At 41.4% G+C, this 19328-nt stretch overlaps 1 protein-coding gene across 4 annotated transcripts in view; it reads right to left on the bottom strand.

Moving 5' to 3' along the window:
• Positions 1-19328, bottom strand: part of LOC311107301 (uncharacterized protein) — a 190270-nt gene that overhangs the window by 22433 nt on the left and 148509 nt on the right. For 2 of the 4 annotated variants that reach the window (XM_084149785.1, XM_084149784.1), the window contains exon 5: positions 4700-4786. The exons of 1 other annotated variant lie outside the window; for it this stretch is intronic. In XM_084149785.1, the coding sequence (XP_084005911.1) occupies positions 4737-4786 (50 nt within the window). In that variant the 3' untranslated portion in view covers positions 4700-4736. Of the gene's footprint in view, positions 1-1930; positions 2438-4699; positions 4787-19328 lie in introns of those variants that run through there. One more of the 4 variants, XM_084149787.1, reaches the window with a different exon arrangement.

Raw genomic sequence — 19328 nt, 5'->3', positions numbered from 1 at the left:
ACATACAGAACCCATGATTGCACTCACAGTTGAAGTCCCCTGTGCATTCTGCTATAAGGACAACCTTTACTCAAAAAAATGCTTCAAAGTGAGATATCAAAGAAAGGTCAACTTCTTTTAGCGGAAATGTGACCAGAAATGTAATAGTCTTCATAGGAACAGAGCAGGGCATTGTCAACATGATACATTATGAGTAAGACATTGTGATATTTGTCTCTCTTCAGAGTTTCAGAGTTTTTCTAACATAAATGCTTTGTGAAAACAAGCTAAGTCAGCTAGTGTGACTGAGCTTCAGGCAACGTATTTTCATGTGATGGGGTGTAAGCTGGAGAACATTGTCCTGCGAAACGGCTGTCAAATTTGACTCCTTAAGACAGCCAGGCTTTTATCTGCAGCGATATTCTTACTATAGACAACTGACCTTTCTGAGTACACGAAAACACTTTGAGCCATGTAAGAACATGCACATGAAAACAACAAGGAGAGCCACACTTCATAATCTGTTGAAAAGAGAGAGGGACCATTGAGTTTTACAAGCAAATGAAGACAAATTGCTCCTCTCTACCGAAGCTTCTGTATCTCTCTGGAGTTTGACTCAGCAATAAACAATTAAAGTTTGATTAAGCTGCACACGCTGTCATACACACAGGCCTGGCTCTGTTAGTGAGATTCTGATTTCTTATTTAACAGTTCTGGGAAGAAACTCATTAGCAAGGCCACTCTAGGCCTCCCTGTCCTTACTTAAGCATGCAGCAACCAGCACAGATTCACAGAAACGATGATAGCTGAGAGGAAATAGCTTCCAACATCTATATCATTGCTAAATTCCCAGAAATGTTGATAAAGCCAACCTTTACTTGACACCAGTTTGATTTTGGACTGGCCTTTCAAAGGGAGCAGTCAGTTCTGAAGCCCTTTGATGGTAAAAAGGTGTGCAGAACTGTTTGGAGGTGAAGTGGGAGAATGATAGGCAGTTCCAAGAAGAGTGCAGAGAGGAGAGTTCTGAATCCCAGCGTTCAATTCCCTTGCCAAATGTATCCCAAGAACCTCTCAAACACCAGTAGCTACTACTGTAAATTGTCACTATGGGTTTATTTTGCTCTCACAGCATACAGTAAGAGTAGGTGTTTGATTGCCATACCTTACCTCTGAGACATCTGACTGTACATACTGTTAATTACAATAGTCAGGTCCGCGTGGAACAACATGCCACATGTCTAACTATTTAAAGCATTTTTTTCTCAAGAGGTTTAACATGGTGTACGGAGTCCTTTGTGGTAAGCCTGCAAAACTGGATCTTTCAGGAAATATCTTTCTATAAGGTGTGTCACAACATTTCCCCACCACTGCTAACTAAATGTAAGCATTAGTAAAAATGTTGCCTTTTTTTAACATTTCCTTTGTGTGTCACTTTACCAACCAGATAGGACTAATCGTAGATGGCCGATTTTTTATAAAACATATATTTTTTTATAAAGCACAAATCTGTTGCTTAGGCTGTAGTTGTGTAGAATTATGTTGAATATAATAAACTACATTAATCAATTTGACCCATTATTATGTGAATAAATGCAACAGGCCCTGTGTGTCTCTGGAGGATCTAGTCAAGGTAGCGAGCCTTGCATTACCTCGCAGTATGACTATAATGAACATGTGTCTAACTTGCACAGTCATGCAATTATTAAGAGACTAGATACAAATAGCTAACCCTGACAACCAATGTTCCAGCATTAATTTATTGAGTCAAGTATACCAGGGATGTCAAGGTGGAACCCAAGAATATGCTATGTGTAGTGTCAATAATATTGACCAAATAGACCTACTAAATTATGAACGTATAGTCAATCAAAGAATCACTCTGTAATATGAGGAATGCATTTACTCAATTCAACTAATAGGATTTATTAGTCACAAAAAAATGGACACTTAAACAATTACAGTGTACTGTACATGGAATACATGATACATTACATAATAACACTATCAACTAAAGAACACGTAATGTGGTTACACCTGTTCAATTCAAAATAATCTCTGAGAAAAACTGATACACACAGGAGCTTGCTAACAAGTTCTCAAAGCATGAGCGAATTCACTGCCCTTTTAACCAAATTCAAGCGGAACGCACACTCAACCTGAAATAACATTTCTTTGCACTTTGCTAGTTAAAACAATAGGCAGGAAATCACACTCAGATTCTAATCTAATCACCACACCTCAAAACTATATGAAAGGAGCGTACCCCTGGCCAGCAGATTAACACAGTTTCCCTGTAACAATAAATCCATAGCACAGAGTACAATAAAACAAATCAAAATGTGTAACTCTTTATAAACTCTTGAAACAAACCAAACATGACAATTTAAATCACACAGTAACATTAATTTTGTCGATTATCAGTCTTCACCCCTATCCTGGCGTCAGTGACCCCAGGGTTCTGTAGGAACGAAAGCCACAGATAAGGTATGTTTCTCTCCTGTGAGATGCAATTATACAGGAATCAATCCAAACAATATCATAAATCGTGATTGAGTCATCACGCTGGCTCTTGGCGCAAGCAAGTCACTGGTCACAAGTATCACCTTCTCTAATTTTCCCACTACCAGGCCTTTTCCCTTTACAACATTCTGTAGTTTATATGATTTACTGTATACATAAACAAGTCATATGCATTCCTAAATGCAATGTAACCTGGTTATAAATAGAAAATAAAGTCTGTCTCAAACCACATTTCCATCCACAGTTTTTATGCGAGTAAAGTCATATCGTATACAAAATAATCACGACAGCTGTAATGGAAACAGAATGTTTCAATAAAATGTTATAAATGCTGACAGATCATTTGTTCGTTCGACATTGGTGGGATCTTTTTGTGTCGGTAAAATTAATGATGCGAGAAATGGCGGTGGAAACACCTTTATGTGCAAATATTTAGATAATAACCATCATATCGAAGTAAACTTGGAGTCACTCGATAATATGGTCCTCCCACTACGACTCTGGAAACCATGCAGTTTATTAGGCTACAGATGAAATAACATGATGAACTTCACAGGGTGGTGAAAGTGCATGGTGATCTTGATGCTCCTTTCCAATAAATATTGAGGGTCTGGTTCTGGTGACATGATGATCTAAGAAGCTGTAGATATGTTCTATGTGCACTATTTCTATGCTTTCCATTCTTAAGTTTTGTCTTTGCGTCTTTTACTTTCAGTTTTGTACACCAGATTCAAACAGCTGAAAATACAATTTTCTTTGTTATGGACTACGTCATCACGCACTGACTTTTAACATAACAAGTCTGTTTGGTGGAAACACACCACTGGTGGGAACGTGCATTTTTTCTTTAAGGGGATTTTAGAATATTCGCATGAAAATCTGTCTTCAATTGGAAGGAAACTTAGCTTCATTCATCTTCTCCTAGACATTTCAGAGCAACAGGTTTCCCTGTATTCTGTTAACCGGCCCCTTAATGGCCCTTCAAGTATTACTGGAAGCAATTGAGCAAGAGTACAATTGGCTTTACAGTAAGCAAATGACAATTTCATGAATGGGACAATACTGGCTTGGCCAGATCATCCGCGGGACACAAATGCAATTTCAAGTCTAATGCATGAGCATGAGGGATTCCATTTACTTAGAACAACAAGCCTTTGGTTTTGAGCCCAAAAAGCCTGTCTGCATAAGGGAACCTAAATAGAATCAACAGCAAGGAACCATTAAAGTGCTAAATGCTCCACTTACAGCACGGCCAATGTAAGCTATTTTGCAGGAGAGGTAATCCTCGGTGCCAGGAGATCTGGAAAAACAATATGAATCTCCCAGAACCAATTTAAATGTTTATCACATTAATTAAAATTGTTGAATTAATTTATGACACTTTGCCTGAGCCACAAAATTATTACACTTCTTATAATTAGAATGATTCCATGTGCTTCATTAGCAATAGTCTGTCCCTCCAATTCCAATACTAATGAAGGTGCACACATTGATTACCCTGGCGCTGAATGTCAACAACTGACCACTGAGCATTTGTCAAAGGCTAACTACTTTGAGGGAGCTTGATATTAAACAGAATGTGTTGCATGGTTAACAAAATGATGTGTATTTCCATGCACTGTATTTCTGAGGTTATATTCAACTTTTGCATTTAACACAGGTCATGTGTTGCCTACAGGCAATGAACCATTAATTAAAAGTGCACTTTTACTGCATATGCCTAGATTGTGTCAAATTGAATTTCAAAGACAGAATAACCTGGCAATAAAGTAATGTTTTGAAGTAAATCTTAGACCGCACTTGCTTAAGAGGGCGTTAGACTGTATGCAAACATTATACATTTGCCTAGAAAATAATGGAAATTAGACATTCTTGGGATAGACACGTATAACCAAGTCACATAATTCACGAACTGTACTGTCTCCATTCTTAGAATATCTGCGACTCTTTTTTTATTTGTCAAAAATCTATTTCACATTAAGCTATTTTCCCCAAAAAACTTGCAAGGTAATAATTCTGCAACTGTGTAACCCCATGCCTCCTCTGACCCAGTTTGAGCAGGTCCGAAAATAATCTTCCCTAATATGACTGTGCTTAAAAAGGAATCCTGCAGGTCACATTATTATAGAATCACTCAAACTACTTGTGCGATAAACTATATCTTATATTGGATATACCTTCTTTGATTTTCTCTGGTTCCATTTTTAGGATGATTTCTTTCCCGTTTTCTTCCGTTCTCATTCATTTTCATTGTCATCTTCAAAGAAGGCTTGCTGACAGTTTGACCCTGTACATAGACATAGACCTTAATAAAATTTGATGCACTACTGTGGACCCATTACTGGGGAGATTGGCTTGGAGAAAGTATAAGGAAGACCAAAGATCAAAATCTCCAACTTAAAGGAAAATTCCACCCTAAAATTATCTTTTGGTATTTGTTTCATTAGTTCATTGTTGACATAGTCCCAACATGGTTTGCTTGTCAGAACTCAAGTTTTCAATATATTTAACTGTCAACATACAGAAATGATCCCTGTATGATGCATTTTGCATCATATGATGCAAAATGCATCATACGGGGATGATTTCTGTATTTTGATAGTAAAATATTTTGAAAACCTGATTATTGACAAGCAACAGATTGTGGGACTATTTAAACAATGGACTAATGAAGCAAATACCAAAATAAAGTTTTTGGGTAGAATTTTCCTTTAAGTTGGAGATTTTGATCTTAGTCAAGGTTACAGTATTGTAAGTAGTCCATAATATCATCAGATCCAATGCTTAATTTCTAAATGGCTGCCCTTCACATTTTATCTGAAAACCCAACAACGTATTTGAGGCTAATGAAATTATTTGATAAAAGGCCCATTTCTAAAATGTACTTTCATTCCTCTACAGAAACGTCTCAAGGACAGATATCAATCAGTAGCTCGTCTCATATCATTTCAGCCGCCAGCTCATCGACTGGCTGCCTGGTTGAAGGCAGATCAATATGAATGTGTGTGTTGAGCTTAAGAACCTCTGATCACTATCTGTTGGTTGCATACCCACACCTGACATAAGACCATACAATAAACAGCTACTTTAAGAATAGGTCTATACTGAACCACTAACAGCTATTGGATGGAAGACCTCAAAGAATATTACAGAATCTTTCCAGAGGAGAGTGGATAGTAGTGTGAGCATCCTATTCACACAGCAAGACTAATTGCCTTGTTTTTTTCTGGAAGCTATTGAGAACATGAAGCACATTGGAGTTGGGTTATTATTACTTATAATTACTACTTGTCAAATGGCATAATAAAAAACATGGTTGAAAGAATGCCTTGGGATATAGTTCAGAGCTTGAAATAATAAAACATTTAATCATATTTGGAAATTGCCAACCAATTGATTATTAATCTAAAGAATAGCATGGCTCTCCATGTGTTAGTTGCTACAGTTTTATACAACGGGTGGGTCTAATCCTGAATGCTGATTGGTTAAAACCGCATTCCAGCTTGTGTCTCTTCCACAAGTTGCCACCGGCTAAATCTATGACGTTAAAATTCCTATTTACTATGTTCCATCTGACTGCGCAATCCATTGTCTCATCAGCCCAGTCAGGCAACTTATACACTTGATCTCCACTATAAAAAGCATCTATACATTATCTCACATTTCTTTTAAATTAACATTTATTTTCAACAGCAGAGATTTGTATACACGTTGCCGTCTGCCTCGCCGACATTTGGAACATTGTTTCAATATTCAAATTCGATCTCCTGCTGTCCCATAGTAATGAACGTGTCGGGAGTCGGGACGAGACAGATAGGCAGGCAGTGTTTCTCAGCCAGTCGAAATCATGAATCAGCTGGCATCATTTTTATGGATATATACAAATAAAAGGTCAATTGAAAAAAGGTAAAACGAAACGCAGCTAATTTGCAGTCTTTCCAGCTTCAGTTTGAAGTGATTGTGTTACTATAGCTGTGTTGTTGGACACAACAGTGTCCTGACGAGTGTGCACATTTTCTATGCCAGGCGAAATCGTGCCTCATTAGCTCATTGTTATGGATGTATCCAAATAAATGTCACTAGAAAACAGCATAAACAATGCAAATGATGCTACTTTGCTGTTATTCTGGCTGCACTTTTTGACATGACTGTAAGTTAGCCATAGTTGGCTAGCTAGCAAGCAAGGGATAAGAACGTAAGCAATTATAGATTTGTGTTAGGTCTTTATCTTGTAGAAGGATGAAATAGTATGAATAAATTCATGAAAATAACATTTGTAATGAAAATATGTCAATAATGATTTGAATATGTTGATAGCCCGTTGTATAAAAGTGATAATGCCCTCAAAGCCTGTGTTTGGAGGATATATTGGCACTGTTTGCCGGCCCTGGACTTCGTCTCAGGCCTAACAACACTGGCTTATCGGGCATTATCACTTAAATGTCTTGCTACAAGGAAAGACTATCCAGCATTTGATGACGTGGTCATCTGCGTGCTATAACCTATCAATGTCAAATATTTTCATTATTGGGCTATACAAGCTCTCAGCCGGTGATGTTGCTATTGGACTACATCATGGACCCTGGTCTCTGGTCCCCTATGTTGAAATCCAAACCAACTCCAAATGACTTAATGATAAACTCCCTCATTTCCTCTCCAGAGAAACAAACATCTGTTTTTCTAATTGACTGTAATTAATTATGTCACCCCACACTACCAACCTGGTTAGCCATTGAACAAAATAAACCATTTTAACTGCTGAAAAGATTAATCAAGCTTGCTCTGAGAATCTGTGCGAGTGCACAACATTCAGCTAGCACATTATAAACAGAAGTTTAATAAGGGTGAACAGGAGTTTAAATAGCAATAACTGCCTCTTATGTGCTTGTCCTTTTTATATGCTTGAGTACAAGTTAATCAATGGTAATACATTTCATTAATTACTTTTATGAAAGACCGGAAAACTTCTCCCCTTTGGTATGAATGGAACCATACAGTACAAACTGTATTCCCAAACGTCCAACCATGGGAACTTGAAATGCACTGAAGATATGAATGTATTATTAGGCGCTCAACAAACAGACAGCCAACCCCCTAGTGTGGGTGTATGATGGTGATGCATTTTGACATTTAAGACTGCAACAGTGCCTATCTTTTAATCATAACTTTTTTCAATATGCACAGTGGTGGCAAAGTACAAGATTTTAAATAAGGTCACAACATTGAATTACATAACCAACTGTGTCCTTTCACAGGAAAATACATTTTTCTTCAATAGGGGGAAGAAAAACTCATTGAAATGTAATGTTGTAGAATTTGGGGCTATACATTAATGGAGAAATGGTTTAGTCACCAACCTTGTGAAGTTCTTCACAGCTAATCACTTCAGAGTAACTGTTTGCTTTGTGGTGCGATTTCTCTAGCCCATTTACGGGCCTGCTAATATTATTCCTATTCCTAAAGTAAGGTGTACATCACTGTTGATGCGCATGAGGTCACATTAGAGCTGGGGGTGACATGGAGGTCTAAGAGACACTTCAGAAACGTCAAGAAGAGAAGCTCTACTGCTGCAGACGACTTGGCTAATCTCGGGCATGGCAATGGCTTCCAGCTGCCTGTTTAATCACTGCTCCTCCTCACTTCTTCTTCCCCATGCAGCCTTTTCTATTTAGGTCATACAAGTCCTCTCTCTCATCTTCTCTTTCTTCTTTCTCCTCCACTGTGTGAGTCTTCCTCACAATACACAGCAGATAAGCCACTTTTACACCATCAATTGTTTGACTGTTTGAATCTACATAATTGCAGCATAGTGGTGTATTTATTATGCAATAACGTTATGAATTCATCGATTCTCTGTTCCATAGGCATTGTATGGTACAGTATACAGAAGCTGGAATACGATGATTCAACCAGCAGAAACAATAAACCAACAAACAAAAAAACATTTTATCTTAGAGGTCAGTGCTTTGATTCACAATCTGCAATTCTCAGTCCCTTTTGGATATGTAAATACCCTTCTGGGTGAAATAGGATGTGAGATATATCAAGTCAGTATATTCCCACTCAGTAGCTCACCCCTTTCCCAAAGATTTGCAATGTATGTAAATCAGCTAAAAAAAAAAATGCTATTTTAGTCCATGTCATACTCATAGACAAGTCATGATAATATGACAGATTTATATGAAATGTTATTTAGCAGCTCTGACAGCGCCACTGGAAATAATCTCAAAATGATCTTTAGTGCAATCATATGATTATGAAATAGTGATGAAATAGTGCTAAACCGCGGAGGTGGTAATTTATGCAGGGCGGCAACATCAAGGCTTAGGTCCCTGGACATAGACTTTCCAGAATATTTCACAAAATTGATCTTCTCCACTCCACAGTACAAGCTAGAGATAATCTTATATCTGCCCTATGCACCAAACAACTATCTGTGTCTGTCTCTTTCTTACAATTCTAACCCAAACAAGACTAGTAGGATAGTGACTAGTCACAGACGTAAGACAGAGTGCATTATTTCAACATGTACAATAACTGAAGAAGTACTTCTCTCCATACCGCCTAGATCAGTTGGTAGAGCACTGCGCTTGCAACGCCAGGGTTGTGGGTTCGATTCCCACGGGGGGCCAGTATGAAAATAATATGCACTCACTAACTGTAAGTCGCTCTGGATAAGAGCGTCTGCTAAATGACTAAAATATAGCATAACAGAGTACTGACATGGCTGCTCCAGACCCTGCTCTAAATGACTCTACTCTGGAGACAATTCCCTCTCCATGTTCCACTGTGATCAACCTCGCTAATATTAATATTTAATGGACGTGCAGAATACATATGTCAAATCAAATCAAAATGTATTTGTCACATGCGCCGAATACAACAGTGAAATGCTTACTTACAAGCCCTTAACCAACAATGGAGTTTTAAGAAAGAATACCCAAATAAATCACAGAATAATACAATTTAAAATAATACGAAATAAAAGTAACACATAATTAAAGAGCAGCAGTAAAAATAACAATAGCGAGGCTATATACAGGGGGTACCGGTACCGATTCAATGTACGGGGGCACCGGTTAGTCGAGGTAATTGAGATAATATGTACATGTAGGTAGAGGGGGGGGGCAGCAATACAAATAGTCTGGGTAGCCATTTCATTAGATGTTCAGGAGTCTTCTGGCTTGGGAGTAGAAGCTGTTTAGAAGCCTCTTGGACCTAGACTTGGCGCTCCGGTACCGCTTGCCATGAGGTAGCAGAGAGAACAGTCTATGACTAGGGTGGCTGGAGTCTTTGACAATTTTTAGGGCCTTCCTCTGACACCGCCTGGTGTAGAGGTCCTGGATGGCAGGAAGCTTGGCCCCAGTGATGTAGTGGGCCGTACGCACCACCCTCTGTAGTGCCTTGCGGTCAGAGGCAGAGCAGTTGCCATATCAGGCAGTGATGCAACCAGTCAGGATGCTCCCAATGGTGCAGCTGTAGAACCTTTTGAGGATCTGAGGAACCATGCCAAATCTTTTCAATCTCCTTAGGGGGAATAGGTTTTGTCGTACCCTCTTCACGACTATCTTGGTGTGTTTGGACCGTGATAGTTTGTTGGTGATGTGGACACCAAGGAACTTGAAGCTCTCAACCTGCTCTACTACAGCCCCGTCGATGAGAATGGGGCGTGCTCGGTCTTCTTTTTTTTCCTGTAGTCCACAATCATCTCCTTTGTCTTGATCACGTTGAGGGAGAGGTTGTTGTCTTGGCACCACACGGCCAGGTCTCTGACCTCCTCCCTATAGGCTGTCTCGTAGTTGTCGGTGATCAGGCCTACCACTGTTGTGTCATCGGCAATGATGACACAGCGATGGTGTTGGAGTCGTGCCTGGCCATGCAGTACTGAGTGAACAGGGAGTACAGGAGGGGACTGAGCACGCACCCCTGAGGGGCCCCCGTGTTGAGGATCAGCGTGGCGGATGTGTTGTTACATACCCTTACCACCTGTGGGTGGCCCGTCAGGAAGTCCAGGATCCAGTTGCAGAGTGTTTAGTCCCAGGGTCCTAAGCTAAGTGATGAGAATTGAGGGCACTATGGTGTTGAATGCTGAGCTGTAGTCAATGAATAGCATTCTCACATAGGTGTTCCTTTTGTTCAGGTGTGAAAGGACAGTGTGGGGCGCAACAGAGATTGCATCATCTGTGGATCTGTTGGGGCGATATGCAAATTGGAGTGGGTCTATGGTTTCTGGGATAATGGTGTTGATGTGAGCCTTTCAAAGCACTTCATGGCTACAGACGTGAGTGCTATGGGTCGGTAGTCATTTAGGCAGGTTAGCTTAGTGTTCTTGGGCACAGGGACTATGGTGGAATGCTTGAAACATGTTGGTATTACAGACAGACAGGGAGAGGTTGAAAATGTCAGTGAAGACACTTGCCAGTTGGTCAGCACATGCTCCGAATACAGGCCCTGGTAATCTGTCTGGCCCTGCGGCCTTGTGAACGTTGACCTGTTTAAAGGTCTTCCTCACATCGGCTACAGAAAGTGTGATCACACAGTCGTCTGGAACAGCTGATGCTCTCATGCATGTTTCAGTGTTACTTGCCTCGAAGCGAGCATAAAAGTAATTTAGCTTGTCTGGTAGGCTCGTGTCACTGGGCAGCTCACGGCTGTGCTTCTCTTTGTAGTCTGTAATAGTTTGCAAGCCTTGCCACATCCGTCGAGCGGTGTAGTACGATTCGATCTTATTCCTGTATTGACGCTTTGCCTTTTAGATGGTTCGTCGGAGGGCATAGCGGGATTTCTTATAAGCTTCCGGGTTAGAGTCCCGCTCCTTGAAAGCGGCAGCTCTACCCTTTTTGCTAAGTGCGGATGTTGCCTGTAATCCATGGCTTCTGGTTGGGGTATCTGTGGGAACGACATCATCGATGCACTTATTGATGAAGCCAGTGACTGATGTTGTGTACTCCTCAATACCATCGGAAAAATCCTGTAACATATTCCAGTCTGTGCTAGCAAAACAGTCCTGTAGCTTAGCATCTGCTTCATCTGACCACTTTTTTATTGACCGAGTCACTGGTGCTTCCTGCTTTAGTTTTTGGTTGTAAGCAGGAATCAGGAGGATAGAATTATGGTCAGATTTGCCAAATGGAGGGCGAGGGAGAGCTTTGTACGTAAAGGTGTTCTAGAGTTTTTTTCTCCCTCTGGTTGCACATTTAACATGCTGGTAGAAATTAGGTAAAACGGATTTAAGTTTCCCTACATTAAAGTCCCCGGCCACTAGGAGCGCCGCCTCTGGATGAGCGTTTTCCTGTTTGCTTATGGCCGTATACAGTTCATTGAGTGCGGTCTTAGTGACAGCATCGGTTTGTGGTGGTAAATATATAGCTATGAAGAATATAGATGAAAACTCTCTTGGTAGATAGTGTGGTCTACAGCTTATCATGAGATACTCTACATCAGACGAGCAAAACCTTGAAACTTCCTTAGATATTGTGCACCAGCTGTTGTTTACAAATATACGTAGACCGCCACCCCTTGTCTTACCAGACGCTGCTGTTCTATCCTGCCGATACAGTGTATAACCCGCCAGCTGTATGTTATTCTTGTCTTTGTTCAGCCACGACTCAGTGAAACATAAGATATTACAGTTTTTAATGTCCCGTTGGTAGGATATTCGTGCCTGTGGTTCGTCCACTTTATTATCAAGCGATTGTAAATTGGCCAATAGTACCAATGGCAAAGGCAGATTAGCCACTCGTCGCCGGCTCCTTACCAAGCACCCCTATCTCCTTACGCAATATCTCCTTTTCTTTCTACTGCGAATGACGGGGATGAGGGCCCTGTCAGGTGTCTGGCGCAAATCCCTCTCGTCCGACACATAAAATAAAACGTATTCTTCCAGTTCAAGGTGAGTAATCGCTGTTCTGATGTCCAGGAGCTCTTTTCGGTCATAAGACACGGTAGCAGCAACATTATGTACAAAATAAGTTACAAACAATGTGAAAAAACATACAAAATAGCACAGATGGTTAATAGTCCATAAAACAGCAGCCATCCCCTCCGGCGCCATTATCACCATGTTTTCACCACTCCATGTTATCTCCTTGTCATATCATAAGCTAAAGTCGGTATTCACAGTGCTGATATCTCTGGTGATCTGACTCTGTTCTCACACATACTTTGCAGCGTAGAAAATGGGAGCACTGTATCAACTGTGTACACGTGAAAAAAGCATGTGGAGCGAGAAGACTTTCGTAGCTTTATAGATAAAACTCTCTCTACTAACCAGTCCAAGACATTCACTTTACATGATGTAACATTGACTCTACTGCTGGCTCAACAGGAGAGAGTGGGAGAGATTTCAGGTGCTTTTCCATGTCCTTTTCATCTCTAGCAATTTTCAAACGGCCAGGGACAGTATCAGATCATTGCTGCCATATTAGCACTGCTCTATCCTGCCACAAGGAGGAGGCTTAGACTCCTCTTATCTGACACTAGTGTTGCTTTTCTGGGGTTGAAATAACCAGTTGTCCTCTTCTTTTCTCCTCACCGCCAGACTAGGTCATGTTTGTTGTGGCCTAGCCTCTGCTGTCCCAGCTACAGTGGGTAATGCAATAGTCAGCAATGTCATTGGCCCCAGGCACTTTTACATTAGAGCTCTCATGTGCTGTGACACCCTGGCCTTTGGCTAATGCCTTGGGGTATGAATCAACATCATGGCTAACCAGCATTATCAAAAGCAGCATGGAAGGATCCTGGAGGATGTAGTTCCATCCATCCTGGAATCACAGAAAACTTTCTGTCCCCTCATTCTCTAAATGTAGGATTTGTGTCTTTTTCCGCTCTAAATAGATGTTGACGGTTATCGGAGCTGCATTGGAGCTGCATCGTCGCCATAAGTGAAATTACCGTTTTGAGTACTTCTCAAAAGAAACTGTGCCATGACCCTCTCATTCAGAAACATCAAGGGAATGTGTCACAACTAAATCACTTAAAATTGTGTATATTCCACTTAGTGAACGACACAATATTGTAAATTGAATAAAGTTAGTTTTTAATGTTAATGGAGAGAAGAGTACTAAAATCTGTTTTAGTTTTTTCATCCCTTTAAATTATAGCAATTTCGACACTGCTGTGACTAAGCTTGCCTGCCTGCAACATCATCATAATCATTTTCCAAGTGTCGTTAAGCTGTCGAAAATGAGCTCTTTGACATTGCCACTGTGCCAGAGTTTACAATGGTGGCGTGTTCATTGCAGACTGCAGAGGTCCTCAATCTCCATACTCAGCCCTCTCAACACAACACACACCCAGAGGTTTGGATGGCTTCCAGCAGCTGATGGTTCATTCATTTCCCAATAATCTGATTAATGATAACTGACGCCAAAGGCTTTAGCTTGATCATGGCTAAGCAATAGGACACTCTGCTCCTTTTGCAACAATGCAGGGTCCCACGATTTGTCTTTGAATTAAAACCTAATTTTGGAGTGCCATATGGTAATTATCGATAACTTGACTTTGACTGATGCTCTGTCCTTACCTGCCAAATCTACTAGTGCTTTAGTGTTTGGCCTTTGATGCACCAAATATCAAAGCCATTTTGCATAAATCGTGTGTCAACAACGCACAGCTATGCAGTGACATGATTGATTGACATCAGGTATCATAGGGAGCCTGCTAAGGGAGATTCATATGACAAATGCCTGACAGAGAAAGGAAAGAGGAGTGATAAAGTATAGGAAATGGCATGAGGAGGACGTTTGGAACTCCAGAGGGCCTCGCCAGTCGTGATGAATAGACATAATACATTTTAGACACATTTCCTATAAAAGGCCAACTCTTCACATCTTGATTACTTTGGTATTTGGTATTTATTAGGATCCCCATTAGCCGCTGCAAAAGCATCAGCTACTGTTCCTGGGGTCCACATGAAACATGACATAATACATAGTACAGAACATTATTATTATGTTAAGGGTGTCAGTTATTTATTTTACTGTTGCAGCCGACGTGTTTACTGTTGAGTCATCAGCGTACATAGACACACAGGCTTTATTCAAGGTCAGTGGAAGGTCATTTGTAAAAACAGAAAACAATAATGGCCCTAGCCGGCTGCCCTGTGGTACACCACACTCAACTGAATTTGCATGAGAGAGGCTTCCATAAATGAAAACTCTCTGTGTTCTATTAGATAGGTAAATCTAAAGATCAATAAGACAATAGAGACTAGTATAATATTTGACAAGTATATTTATTGTTCTTGATTTCCCATCATGATGTGTTGTCTCAGAGCCAACACTTCAGGATGGAGACTAATCCTTCAAATTTTCTTGGAATTACTCTCTGTCATGTGCATGCCATAAAACCTGCTTTCTCCCGACAGATTAGGATCCAGGCTGTGCTAATGGCAAAAGCACAACATGCAGGGAGTAGGATCGCATTTATTGGGATGAGTGGTCTCTACCTGGCACGGCCACAAAGTCATAAAATCTGATTTTAAACCTAACCCTAACCTTAACCATAACCTTAACCACACTGCTAACGTTAATGCCTAACCCTAACCTTAAATTAAGACCAAACAGCTAATTTTGGTTTTCGGGATTTTCTGCAATAGTCCTATAGCCAATTTTGACTTTGCAGCTGGCACATCTAGCGGAAATTTCTCAGTTCTGCCTCCAGGACAAGACTCATCCCAATAAACGTCAACTTGCACCCAGGGACCCCATATGTAGGCTGGCTAAGTTGAATAGTTCACTCTGGTACAACAGTGAGTCCCTGAAAAATGTATGAATTAAAAAAATTAAACAAAATACTTACATTTACATTTACGTCATTTAGCAGACGCTCTTATCCAGAGCGACTTACAGATAGTGAATACATATTTTTTTATACTGCCCCCCCCATGGGAATCGAACCCACAACCCTGGCGTTGCAAACGCCATGCTCTATCAACTGAGCTACATCCCTGCCGGCCATTCCCTCCCCTACCCTGGACAACGCTGGGCCAATTGTGCGCCGCCCATGAGTCTCCCGGTCGCGGCCGGCTGCGACAGAGCCTGGATTCGAACCAGGATCTCTAGTGGCACAGTTAGCACTACTTGAACTGCCCCTTAAATAGTTCACCTTCAAATACACCATTTGTGTATTTACTTACGGTAGATGAAGAGAAAGCAAAGAGTTTGAAAGATGTCACCAGGTGTATAGTCACGGTTAGGTGAATAGCTCATTCTTTAATTAGCTCATCTTCTTTTTTTGTCTGCTACCCACAGCCCAGGTGGAATAATCAGGCCAGCTGTGCAACTGCCGGACCTTGTCAAATCCCAAACTGTGCCAAAGTCTCTTTTCTCTTTTAGAAACTCTGTCTAGTCTAATCTAACCCGACACATATTGCCCCAAAAATGCCCACCTTGTTTACTCATAGAGGATTGCGTCTGACATGGCACCCTAGTCCCTATTATAGTGCAGTAGTTAGTAGTGCACCTACAGTAGGGCAGGGATCATTAACTTGATTCACCCAGAACGTAATTACAAGTAATTTGTAGACTGCAAATTGACCGCAAGAAGCCCAAACAGATAACATATTTCAAACCTTGCTTGTATTTGTATACGATCACGTGTCTCTCAATTATGGGTAAGAATACTTGGGAACAGATTTCTTAAATTAAAATCACTTGGAGCTGATTTCCTGGTGTTTTACACTCTTTATTGTCCAACAATAAAAAACAATTGTTGCTCAGAAAACTTTGGGGGGGGGGGCAAAAAAAAACACCCGGGGGCCGCCAGTTGGGGAACCCTGACCTAGAGAATAGGGTGCTATTTCAGATGCAGACCAAGTGTGCAAAAAGGCTGTCAGTAAGGTGTGGATGAGATGTTCGAAAGCTCTCCAGCTTCTTCCTTTTTAATGTGCTTCCTGGTGCATAATTCCAGTGACCAGAATGATGAGCAGCCTCATGTAGTTTATTTCTAGCATTTTAATGTTAGAGTCAAATCAAATCAAACTTTATTCAAAGTGCATTTAAAATCGCAACACAGTAGTAAAGAGAATAAATAAAAGAACATAAGAACACAGATGTGTAAAACAATCACTTATTAAAGTCCTAACTAAAAAGCTGGGGTTTTAAAAGTGATTTAAAACCTCAAATGGTGTCTTCCCCTCTTACCTGACAGGGCAAGCTGTTCCATAACGGAGGGGCTTTAATAGAGAATGCTCTGCCCCCACCTTGGTTCACCGTCTATGTACAGTAAGCAAACTGGCTCTTTTGGAGTGGAGCACCCTCACTGGGTTATATGGAATGAGCATGTCTGTCAGATAAGAGTGGGCCAGGCCATGCAGTACTTTAAAGGTTAACAGTAAGGTCTTAAAATCAGACCGAGACTTCACAGGAGTGATGTGTTCGTGCCTTCTAGTGTTGGTTAAAATCCGAGCTGCAGTGTTCTGTACAAGTTGTAGGCTTTAAATAGTAGAGTCTGAGCAGCTGGAGAGGAGGACATTACAAAAGCCTATTTTAGATTAAACAAATGTGTGGACCAATTTTTCGGCATCTGGCTGAGAGATGTAGTGTCTAATACTGGGAATTTTCCTGATATGCAAAGTTGCTGTTTTGGAGTCAAAGGTTAGGCTGGGGTCAAAGGTAACACCAAGGGTTTTTAACAACCATGTTTGTTGTGATGGGGCAACTATCAATGGTAAGAGTGAGGTCTGATAGTTTACAGTGCCTTGCAAAAGTATTCATCCCCCATGGCGTTTTTCTTATTTTGTTGCATTACAACCTGTAATTTAAAAGGATTTTTATTTGGATTTCATGTAATGGGCATAGACAAAATAGTCCAAATTGGTGAAGTGAAATGAAAAAAATAACTTATTTCAAAAAATTCTAAAAAATAAATAATGGAAAAGTGGTGAGTGCATATGTATTAACTCCCTGTGCTATGTAGCCCCTAAATAAGATCTGGTGCAACCAATTACCTTCAAAAGGCACATAATTAGTTAAATAAAGTCCACCTGTGTGCAATCTAAGTGTCACATGAACTGTCACATGATCTCATTATATATACACCTGTTCTGAAAGGCCACAGACTCTGCAACACCACGAAGCAAGGGGCACCACCAAGCAAGCGGCACCATGAAGACCAAGGAGCTCTCCAAACAGGTAAGGGACAAAGTTGTGGAGAAGTACAGATCAGGGTTGGGTTATAAAAAAAAGATCCAAACTTTGAACATCCCATGGAGCACCATTAAATCCATTATTTAAAAAATGGAAAGAATATGGCACCACAACAAACCTGCCAAGAGAGGGCCGACAACCAAAACTCACGGACCAGGCAAGGAGGGCATTAGTCAGAGAGGCAACAAAGAGACCAAAGATAACCCTGAAGGAGCTGCAAAGCTCCACAGCGGAGATTGGAGTATCTGTCCATAGGACCCCTTTAAGCCGTACACTCCACAGAGCTGGGCATACGGAAGAGTGGCCAGACAAAAGCCATTGCTTAAAGATTAAAATAAGCAAACACGTTTGCTGTTCACCAAAAGGCATGTGGGAGACTACACAAACATATGGCAGAAGGTACTCTGGTCAGATGAGACTAAAATTGAGCTTTTTGGCCATCAAGGAAAACGCTATGTCTGGCACAAACCCAACACCTCTCATCACCCTGAGAACACCATCACCACAGTGAAGCATTGTGGTGGCAGCATCATGCTTTGGGGATGTTTGAAGGTAATTGGTTGCATCTCCTTTCCCCCTTCTGATAACCAGGTGGCGAATCGCATCTCTGCATGTCTGGCCGACATATCAGTATGGATGACGGATCACCACCTCAAGCTGAACCCTGGCAAGACGGAGCTGCTCTTCCTCCCGGGGAAGGACTGCCCATTCCATGATCTCGCCATCACGGTTGACAACTCCGTTGTGTCCTCCTCCCAGAGTGCGAAGAGCCTAGGCGTGACCCTGGACAACACCCTGTCGTTCTCCGTCAACATCAAGGCGGTGACCCGCTCCTGCAGGTTCATGCTCTACAACATTCGGAGAGTACGACCCTGCCTTACACAGGAAGCGGCACAGGTCCTAATCCAGGCACTTGTCATCTCCCGTCTGGACTACTGCAACTCGCTGTTGGCTGGCCTCCCTGCCTGTGCCATTAAACCCCTACAACTCATCCAGAATGCCGCAGCCCGTCTGGTGTTCAACCTTCCCAAGTTCTCTCACGTCACCCCCCTCCTCCGCACACTCCACTGGCTTCCAGTTGAAGCTCGCATCCGCTACAAGACCATGGTGCTTGCCTATGGAGCAGTGAGGGGAACGGCACCTCTGTACCTTCGGGCTCTGATCAGTCCCTACACCCAAACGAGGGCATTGCGTTCATCCACCTCTGGCCTGCTGGCTCCCCTTCCTCTGCGGAAGCATAGTTCCCGCTCAGCCCAGTCAAAACTGTTCGCTGCTCTGGCACCCCAATGGTGGAACAAGCTCCCTCACGATGCCAGGACAGCGGAGTCACTCACCACCTTCCGGAGACATTTGAAACCCCACCTCTTTAAGGAATACCTGGGATAGGATAAAGTAATCCTTCTACCCCCCCAAAAAAAAAAAAATGTAAAGTGGTTATCCCACTGGCTATAGGGTGAACGCACCAATTGGTGAGTCGCTCTGGATAAGAGCGTCTGCTAAATGACGTAAATGTGCCCTTGAGCAAGGCACTTAACCCTAATTGCTCCTGTAAGTCGCTCTGGATAAGAGCGTCTGCTAAATGACTAAAATGTAAATGTAAATGTAATGTTTTTCATTGGCAGTTACTGGGAAACTAGTCAGAATTGAATGAATGATGGATGGTGCTAAATACAGGGAAAT

The sequence above is a fragment of the Coregonus lavaretus genome (assembly GCF_964263955.1).
Source record: "Coregonus lavaretus genome assembly, chromosome: 32".
NCBI lineage: Eukaryota > Metazoa > Chordata > Actinopteri > Salmoniformes > Salmonidae > Coregonus > Coregonus lavaretus.
The sequence above is the reverse complement of the archived record's forward strand: the minus strand, read 5'-3'. Positions and strand labels throughout refer to the sequence as shown.